We start from the raw sequence: 10,585 nt of genomic DNA on the forward strand, positions 1-10,585 counted from the left end.
GAAATGTCACAGTTTCCACAAAAAATATCTGTTCAACATTTAATCTTGAAGTGGAGTAAAATTACTTGGAAAATGGAATCTGGACGTTTAATAGCAACATTGGTGTATGATGTTGAATGTGAACTTCTTACACTGCTCATGTGATCGCACACTCAGGAGTCCCCTTTTTTTCTCACAGACGTATCCAGTTCCACGCATCCAAATGGCAGTTACAACACTGGGTAAGTCAAGACCTCTTGATTACTGTTTCTTCGTGTTTCTAAAAGTGTTTTGACCCCAGGAAATGCTAGCGTCATTGGCTTTGGTTCTTCATGGCGCTTTATACTGTTCATATCCCTAAACTGTAGCAGTGACGGCGCACAGTTTTGGTTATTGCTTCATAAGGAATGAATCATTTGCGCTAAGTTCACACGGAAACAGTGTGGCAACACTGAACTTTTGTGAAATTCCCCTGCAAGTTCAAACTTATTATGCATGCTTTATTGAAGTTCATTCAGATGCTTTTTATTCACCTTCATGTTGACCCCATTCTGATAGATTGTCTTTCTTCCGTGGAACACAAAATTGAATGCCAAGCACCACCATGAGTAGCTTAACATGTCTTCTTAAATCATTTGATACCTTTGTGTGAGAAAAGGCTAACACTTAAAGGTGCAATTTGAAAATTTTAGAAGGATCTGTTGACAGAAATGCAATATAATATACATAACTATGTTTTCAGTGGTGTATAAAGACGTTATGTTTTTTTACCTTAGAATGAGCCATTTCTATCCACATACACCGCGGGTCGCCTTACATGTTAAATTGCGCCGGCATATTTCTTTCTACAGTAGCCCTAAATGGATAAACTGCTCTACAGATCGCGTTTGCTTCACTAGTTTCTCTCTGCTGTCTCAGACAATGACATTTTTGTCCTGTGTTGGCCACCGTAGCTTCTCTATATTGCAATTCTCAACCTCGCCGCTAGATGCCGCTAAAATGTACACACTGCACCTTTAAGTAATTATACACTGAAGATTTTAAACTGAAATTAAAATGGTTAAAAATGGGTTTTGCTACTTGAAATAAAGCTTAAAAATAAGACAAAATATAAAAATTAGATGAAAAGCGAAAATTACAAATGTTGCCTTTGCAACTAACTGAAATAAAACAGTTGAAATACTGAAATTAATAAACGTTTCATAGAAATGTTAAAAGACAACTAATAAAATGACAAAAGCACAAAACAAAATTAATAAAAATTAAAACTGAAAATATGAAAATAAAAGCTTATTCAAAATATTAATAAATAGTATAATACTAAAATAATACTGTCATTTAATTCAAATGTTTCACATGAGGTTTGATGTCAGTGACAAGACAGTTGACATCAATCCATGACATGTTCAGCAATTTTTCCTTTATTTGTGACCCACATTAGAAAGTCACATGGGTTCAGAAAAACGTGAGTAAATAACAGAATTTACATTTTCAGGTGAACTGTCTCATATAAATGATCAAGATCATACATAGTATTTATATACTGCTAAATATTTAAATGTGGCTAGTAGACGCCCACTGAGTCTAGCGTGTCTTCTCTCCCATACAGGGAAACAGACCAGTTGGATGGTAATGTCAAGCAGACCTCAACAGGCCAAAGAGAAGCTGTGGTGAGTGCCGCAATAAACACGTTCTACCCACAGAGCTATCAGGAATTGAAAGCGTTTGTGGGCACAATTTCCAGTTTATAGTGATGGTCACATGCTTTTTTTGTGGTCGGTAGTGTACGTGAAGTGACCTTGGCCACTAAAGAGACAGTAAATAAACTTTTTATCTTACATCTGCATTTTGAGTTGCGTAGAATCAAAACCTATTCTTCTCATTCAGGATGAGGAACAGCAAGGGGACGACGGTCAGGATCAGGAGGGATCGGACGATGAAAGTGAAGATGATGAAGTGGATGACCTGCCCAACTGCAGGGGATACTGGAAGGACCACATAAGCCGTAAGGCCAGCCAGACTAGCGTTGACCTTCGGGAGTGGGATGTGCCGTTTGAGCAGCTCGAGCTCGGAGAGCTGATCGGTAAAGGCCGCTGGGGGAAGGTGTGCAGGGGCCGCTGGCACGGAGAGGTGGCCGTTCGACTGTTAGAGATCGACGGTAACAATCAGGAGCACCTGAAGTTGTTCAAGAAGGAGGTGATGAACTACCGGCAAACACGACATGAGAACGTCGTGCTGTTTATGGGGGCCTGTATGAACCCGCCCCATCTGGCCATTATCACCAGGTTCATCTTTCTGCTCTCTAGATGTTGTGTTGTTCATGTACACTGCCATTCAAAAGTGTTTTTTTTTTTCTTTTTTCTTTTTTCTGAAGACATTAACAGTGTTACTCAGCAAATGTGCATTAAATTACATGTGATGGCGTTACGTAATCAGGATACAAAAATCCAGTAACTGTAATTTGTTACAGTTACGTCAAAAAACGTAGTAATCAGATTACAGTTACATTTTGAAAAAAGGGGGAATACTATCAGGATTAGAATAGTTTCATTTAAAACTAAATACATTATTATTTTGCCATAATAACACATGTTAAGCGCTGCTTGATTATACAGTATTTCCTGGTTCTGTTGCCAGTGATGACTCACCTGAGCCACCCGCTGGTGCATGCGCAAATAACACCCGTCTACAATCTCCTCAGACGCAGGTTGAATCACTGCTGCTAGTTGAAACGATGCTACCCGCGGGGAAAAACGCTTTCAGTTCATGGAAATTTCGCTGGTATTTTGTTTTCAAAGAAGAAAATGCAAACAACATGGTTGTACCGTGCAATCTCCGCCTTCCAGCTACGAAAACACTTTCTTTATCAAAGGACTAAAAAATAATACTATACTGTAGCCACTAGATGTCTGAATACATATATATTTTCAGGGCTTTGTATTCCCAAGTTGTGGAAATGAGACATGATTGCTTAATGGGCTTTAAAAGTAACCATAATGCTAAACATTAAAATTAAAGCAGAACAAACATAAACAGAAATGTTTGATCCGAGCTTGTTCAGTTTGTTTATGATCTGATGTGACTTTTATATTTTTAAGCTCTAAACAACAACAACGATAATAATATTGCAATAGATAATTTATCAGATTTGTAAAATATTTTTATTGTTGAGACCCATTCAAAAGTATGGAACGTGTAACATTTAAAAACTTGCAGAAATTGAGAAGAAATAATTAAAATTATTTCCTCTCAATTTCTGCAAGAAAATTTCTCTTTCTTTCTTATATATATATATATATATATATATATATATATATATATATAAAAGTAATCAGATTACATTACTTTCATGTTGTGGTACTTGGATTAAGTTACTGAATATTTTTTCTATGAAGTAATTTGTAACTGTAACGGAATACATTTTTAAAGTAACTCTGCCAAGCCTGATCAAAAGTAACATCAAAGACATATATAATGTTCAAAAAGATTACTATTTCTAATAATTGCTGTTGTTTTGAACTTTATATGCGATGTGATCTGGGAAAACCCGTCGGATGTCGCAATGGAACGTTTTCAGTAAAGTCAAAAAATAGGTTGAATGTCATTTTTTTGTCAAAATTGGGTTTTCATTAAATTATCATTCTATAACATCTTGATTTCTGAAAATATCTTGGCAAAATTCGCCTGTTAATTGCAGAAAAATAGCGATTTATAGTGGCAAGACTGTCTTTCTCTAACGTTACTGTTGAAGAACACACCCAGCGGCCATAGCTTTCCCTCTCTTAACACTACAAAGACAGTTCACCTATCAAAATAAACCACATAACATGTAGAATAAAGGTGTATTAATGCAAATTTCCCACCAGTCCTGTATAAACTACGACACGCGAAGGTTTTTTTTTTTCTAATACAACGTTAACGTGAGAAGGCGCAGCACAAGAGAACAGCGGAGCTATAATGAACACACATATTCTAATTATGTGTTTATTAGAGGTTGAAATCAAATCAAATACTGCCAAACTGCCCATACTACTTCTGAATAGGATGTCTACTTCATAAAATGTATGAAAATATGGAAATATATGGTTCAGATCACTCAAATAAATGGAGGTGCCATTAAATGGTCAGCTTGGGTGTCATCTAGTGAAAAAGTGTGGTACTGCGCCCAAACAAAATCTTACTGAAAGCTCATTTTTTGAGATATCAACCTAAAATTTGGAATGTTGACATTTTTGGCTTTTATTTTCTTGCAGTTTAAGAGTAAAACATGCTTTGTAATATATTATTATAAAATATAAACAATTATATTTTTACATTTTCATAAACTTAAACTTCTGTAACTTTTTTTTTTTATTTCACTTTCATAATTAATTTTACTTCCACAATAATCTGACGAGTGTCTTCTTTAAAGACCAACCTTAGGTCTATATTCCAAAGCATTCTTGAATTACAACCATTTATGTTTGGATAGTGCATTTTCATGTCCATGAGAAAAAAGGGAGTTATTTAAACCTGTTTTTCTCAGGATTCCGTTCCTGAAAGTCATAGCGATCAGCCGACTTCAGATAACCATAACTTTTGCTACAGACAAGCTATGAAAGAAGTAAAACTATATTTGGAAAGGGCTCGAATCCACCATGTGATGTGATGTGATTTCACCATGTGATGTGATGTGATTTCACCATGTGAATGGGTTTTCCGCAGATCACATCACATATTCATCAAATAATGGTTTCCACAAAAATATTGTGGAAAAGTTCAAACTCTTTGAGCACTAAATCTACATATTATAATGATTTCTGAAGGATCATGTGACACTGAATACTGGAGTAATGATGCTGAAAATTCAGCTTTGATCACAGGAATAAATTACATTTTAAAAAATATTAAACTCAAAAACACTTGTTTTAAATTGTAATAATATTTCACAATATTAAAGTTTTTACTGTATTGTTGAAATGCAGTCCTGGTAATCATAGGAGGCTTCATTCATAAACAATCTTACCGAACTTTTGAGCGGTAGTGTATATGTTTTGAATGTTTAATATTGTAGATTATATAAGAGCATATGTACATTTGGATTTTGATTAATCTATTTATGTTGTCCTGCCACAGCTTTTGTAAAGGACGGACGCTGTACTCTGTTGTGAGGGACTCTAAACTTGACCTCAACAAAATACGACAAATCGCTCAGGAAATAGTAAAGGTATGAAGAATAACATGCAATACATATATTTTAAATGATTCAGCAATGCATTATCCAATGAAAATGTCTTCATAGTCTTACAACAAAATGTAATAACTGACAACAGTTAATCATTCTGTTTGCATCTTTAGCTCAAATCACATTAAAACCTCAATGAAAGAAGAAACTTTGATTTCTATAGCCGCCATATTGAGTGCAATATATCCTTATACTGTCTATGCTTTAACTCTGTTTCTCTTCTACAGGGAATGGGTTACCTTCATGCAAAGGGAATTGTGCACAAAGATTTAAAGTCCAAGAATGTGTTTTACGATTCAAACAAAGTAGTCATCACAGATTTTGGCCTGTTTGGGATGTCTGGAGTGGTCCAAGAGGGCAGGTAGGGTGCATGTCATTACTGCAGTATTATAATAAATTAATAATCTTATTAAACAGAATGCTTTGTTAAGAGCTTCATTAATGCGTGTGTGCCTGTGTGTAGGCGTGAAAATGAACTGAAGCTGCCACGGGGGTGGATCTATTACTTGGCACCAGAGATCGTGCAAAAGATGGGACCAGGAAACCAAGACTGTTTGCCCTTTTCAAAAGCTGCTGATGTTTACGCCTTTGGGTAAAAACCACATATCTGTTCTCACGTCTGCATCTCACATAATGTGGCAATAATGAAAACATTTGGTTTGGGTGTTAATGTTTCATTTCTGCTTATTTTTTTCTCGCAAAGACTTTTTGGGCCTGTTTACACCTGGTCACTTCTTGCGTTTTTACTGATAGGATAGCTCTCTGATTTATCAAAATGATTCCATTTACACTTGGCCACATAAATGTGTCTCCGCAAAACGGATGTAAATCTGATCTTCAATTCCTACGCTATTTGCAGAGTTCACATCACCGAAAGCAACAAACATGAGCTGCATTTTATTAATCTTCAGCTAATTTCAAAATCTTAGACCGCAATAGGACTGATAAGATCATTTAGTCTCAAATGAAGATAATTGTGTTTTGAGTGTCTGCAACTTACTTTCAGTTTTATTTGCAGCAGTTTGCGCATTGTCTTGCTGAATAGATCAGCTGCTCATCTGTGGCGATGCATGTTGCACAGTTGCACTATCATATCTGGCTACAACATGTTATTTAGCCTATGACACGCGCTCACACGTTTATTTTTTAGTATTTTTGGGAGGAGTCAAATTACATATGTGGTATCAACAACCAGATGTATTTAGACTTGTTCAGTTTTGACTGGAATGCGTCTCGGATCACCTCCTGAAGTGGTTTGAGCGTTCGGATTTATATCTGTCTCGAATGGATGAAAACGCATGAAGTGACCAGGTGTAAACAGGCCCTTTCTGATTTATCAATCACTTGCATTTTAAAATCAATATTTTGCATGCCAACAATGGAGTTGATCAGTTGACTTTCAATGTGTCTGTCTTAGCACTATCTGGTATGAGCTCCAGGCCAAAGACTGGCCCATCATCAACCAACCGACTGAAGTTTTGATCTATCAGCTGGGAAGTGGAGAAGGCATCAGAACGTTACTGACCTTTAAGGGTACAAGCCTGGGCAAGGAGGTTACGGTGAGTCCAGCCCCAGTGTATTTAAAATAATATATATATATATTTTAATGGAGTATGTCCTCCATAATTTTAAAGGGTTAGTTCACCCAAAAATGAAAATAATGTCATTTATTACTCACCCTCATGTCGTTCCACACCCGTAAGACCTTCGTTCATCTTCAGAACACAAATTAAGATATTTTTGATGAAATCCAATGGCTCAGTGAGGCCTGCATAGCCAGCAATGACATTTCCTCTCTCAAGATCCATTAATGTACTAAAAACATATTTAAATCAGTTCATGTGAGTACAGTGGTTCAATATTAATATTATAAAGCCACGAGAATATTTTTGGTGCGCCAAAAAAACAAAATAACGACTTATATAGTGATGGCCGATTTCAAAACACTGCTTCATGAAGCTTCAGAGCGTTATGAATCTCTTGTGTCGAATCAGCGGTTCGGAGCGCCAAAGTCACGTGATTTCAGCCGTTTGGCTGAATTCAACACAAAAGATTCATAACGCTCCGAAGCTTCATGTGTCTTGAAATTGATAAGTCGTTATTTTGGTTTTTTGGCACACCAAAAATATTCTCGTGGCTTTATAATATTAATATTGAACCACTGTACTCACATGATCTGATTTAAATATGTTTTTAGTACATTAATGGATCTTGAGAGAGGAAATGTCATTGCTGGCTATGCAGGCCTCACTGAGCCATCGGATTTCATCAAAAATATCTCAATTTGTGTTCTGAAGATGAACGAAGGTCTTACGGGTGTGGAACGACATGAGGGTGAGTAATAAATGACATTATTTTCATTTTTGGGTGAACTAACCCTTTAAGTATACTGCTCTGACCCTTCTTGTCACGGAGTGGACAAGTTCATGACAAATGGTCACATCTGTCCTGTTTAACTCCTGGATGATGACCTCCTTAAAGGGTTAGTTCACCCAAAAATGAAATTTCTGTCATTAATTACTCACGCTAATGTCGTTCCACACCTGTAAGACCTTCGTTTATCTTTGAAACACAAATTAAGATATTTTTGATGAAGTCTGAGAGGTATATGACAAGTCCATAGACAGCAATTTAACCACCACTTTCAAGGTCCAGAAAGGTACTAAAGACGAGAATACTTTTTGTGCGCAAAAGCAAAACAAAAACAACTACTTTATTCAACAATATCTTATATATATATAACTTATAAAATATATATATATATATATAATATGGTCATTATACTTGCACTGTAGGAGATCCTGTCCGCCTGCTGGTCCTTTAAAGTTGAGGACAGACCTACATTCACTCAGCTGTCGGACTTACTAGAGAAGCTGCCGAAGCTCAATCGCAGGCTCTCGCACCCCGGACACTTCTGGAAGTCTGAGGAGTATGTATCCTAGACTGGACTGCTGGCATGCTGTGAATCCCCCTTTTTTGGGGGGGTGTAGTTTAGTGAGCATGGTAACTAACTGATGGTTTGGAGCCGACCTGTGCATTGTTTTGTTTTTTTATTCTGAGCCTTCTTAATCTTACACTATTGGATTTTTAGTGTAGCGAGTATCAGAGGGATGCTGTGCATGAAATCAACCGAATGAGTGCTGTGTCTTATATTTGGTCAAACCTGATGTCATATGGTGCGGGAAATCATTTTTGAGAGCGTATGTGACAATAAGTGATGAAAAAACGAGTGTATGTTTGTGGGTGTTTTTCTGCTACCAAAGTTTTTGCCTGTTATATGAATGACGGGTCTGGTTTGCTAATATGTGTGAAGCTTGTGTTTTTATCATTTATTATTCACCATATAGAAATTTAGAATCGGATCCTGTTCTGGTTTAGCGGGAAGATGCGCATTGATTTAACCTGTTACATTTTAAAGATGTTCATATGTCCAGATATCTGGCCTGTGGTCAGTAATGCACCTGTTATATTTAAAAAAATATATTGTTTAGACTGTGGTGAAACGGGCACAATCAGATAATTATTTTTATAATAAATAAAATTCTAATGACAATAATTGTAATTATATTATTATTATTATTATTATTAATCAGTAAAACCATATGAAAAGTCTTTTACGGAGGAAAAAAAAGTAATGTTTCTGTTTGTTGTTTCTGCCCTTTTTCTTGTGGGTCTCTCTCCATTCTGGGAATGGGCCAAACTGTGATCTCATCTGTCATCTGCTGTTCCTGTCTCCACAACCTTTGTTCTCACCACCAACGTGTCACTTTATTTTCTCCTCTGTACTTTCCTTCCTTCTGTTCTCTGATTGGCTGAATGTTCAGTGCATGGCATCACCACTGTCTGCGCGAGCACTGCAGTCCGGGTCTACGCTCTCGCTGTCCCTATGTGTACAAATACGACCATTTGTCCACAGCTGCCGTTAACATCAGCTCGGCTGCTGCATTCAAAGAAAGCAGCTGATTCAGATGTCTGATTCTATTCCATTTATTTCCTGTGTGATTTATTGATTTCTATGCTTTTCATAAACAGAGCGTCTTTCAAATCTTTGCACTGTTCGCCTTTGTGTTGCTTTTCATTAGCAGTACTTTTAGTCTCTTAGGCTTTTAAACCTTTGACTGTTCTAATACTGAGCAAAGGCATTTCAGCTGAACTTTGTAAATGGAAAATATGCTGATAGGATTTCCTGCTTTTTTTTTTTTTTGGAGCTAGCAGGCTTTTCCAAGTTACATATTCCCCTTGTGTGCTGTGACTGCCGTCACATGAATAGAATGTGATCTCTATTGCACTTCTGATAGTCAAGACCTTATGCTTTGCGTTCCACAAATCTTCTACTGTATTCTTACACAAGTGACTTCCATTTCCCACATTTTTGCTCAAAATTAAGATGAATAATATTTTACCGGATGCTAATCTGACCTACTGAGCCGAGCCCTACCAGGACAGTTTAAGAGCCTCAAAAATAAAGATCCTGACTAGGTATTTGTAATATCATAAAGTATGAAAGATATTTTGACCCATCAGGATGACGTTCAGGAACTTTTAATGTCTAATACCTCTCGTTTGAGTTTGTGTGACTGTATGTGAGTGTGTGAGCGTTTGCATGCAGAGTTTTGGGTGATTTATTTGTGGTGTTATAAGAAAAAATGAGAGGATGATTGTTAAAGTCTGCAGTGACTGTTCCCATAACAACAGACAATAGAGAACTATTGTTTTATTTATTGTACAGCTAAGATTTCTTATGTTATTTGTACAAAATTTTATATGTTCCATCAAATTATTTTGAAAAGGTACTTTACTCCTGTTGTACAGCTCTTTATATACAAAGTGTCTCGGATATAAAATGTACATTTCTAGAATGAGATTGTGGTTTTAATGTTATGTAATTATGAATTCATATTTTTGTAAAGCTTATAGCCGTGTGTCTGTAAACACAATGTAATTTTATCCTGGCAGAAATAATAAACAAATGAAACATTTATTTTGTCCACTTCCTGAGACTGTTGCATAATACATTGACATTATATAAGTTGTATACATTATGTCAGTATCTATCAAAAGAGGTCCAAGGAAGGAACGGCGGTGAACCGGCGACGGGGTCATGGGCGGCCGAGGCTCATTGAAGGCTGGCCCGTGTGGTCCGATCCAACAGACGAGCTACTGTAGCTCAAATTGCTCAAGAAGTTAATGCTGGTTCTGATAGAAAGGTGTCAGAACACACAGTGCATCACAGTTTGTTGCGTATGGAGCTGCACAGACACAGACCAGTCAGGGTGCCCATGCTGACCCCTGTCCACCGCCGAAAGAGCCAACAGTGGACACGTGAGCATCAGAACTGGACCACGGAGCAATGGAAGAAGGTGGCCTGGTCTGATGAATCAC

At 36.9% G+C, this 10,585-nt stretch overlaps 1 protein-coding gene across 6 annotated transcripts in view; it reads left to right on the top strand.

Annotated features, from left to right (window-relative positions):
• Positions 1-10,182, top strand: part of ksr1b (kinase suppressor of ras 1b) — a 47,148-nt gene extending 36,966 nt beyond the window's left edge. For 4 of the 6 annotated variants that reach the window (XM_051861410.1, XM_051861412.1, XM_051861415.1 and 1 more), the window contains 9 exons: positions 179-221; positions 1,421-1,444; positions 1,589-1,649; positions 1,867-2,264; positions 5,095-5,185; positions 5,431-5,564; positions 5,667-5,795; positions 6,621-6,762; positions 7,999-10,182. In XM_051861410.1, the coding sequence (XP_051717370.1) occupies positions 179-221; positions 1,421-1,444; positions 1,589-1,649; positions 1,867-2,264; positions 5,095-5,185; positions 5,431-5,564; positions 5,667-5,795; positions 6,621-6,762; positions 7,999-8,145 (1,169 nt within the window). In that variant the 3' untranslated portion in view covers positions 8,146-10,182. The remainder of the gene's footprint in view (positions 1-178; positions 222-1,420; positions 1,445-1,588; positions 1,650-1,866; positions 2,265-5,094; positions 5,186-5,430; positions 5,565-5,666; positions 5,796-6,620; positions 6,763-7,998) is intronic. The other 2 variants (XM_051861411.1, XM_051861413.1) reach the window with 1 other exon arrangement.
• Positions 10,183-10,585: the final 403 nt, after the last annotated feature.

This window comes from Ctenopharyngodon idella, chromosome 15 (assembly GCF_019924925.1).
Source record: "Ctenopharyngodon idella isolate HZGC_01 chromosome 15, HZGC01, whole genome shotgun sequence".
NCBI lineage: Eukaryota > Metazoa > Chordata > Actinopteri > Cypriniformes > Xenocyprididae > Ctenopharyngodon > Ctenopharyngodon idella.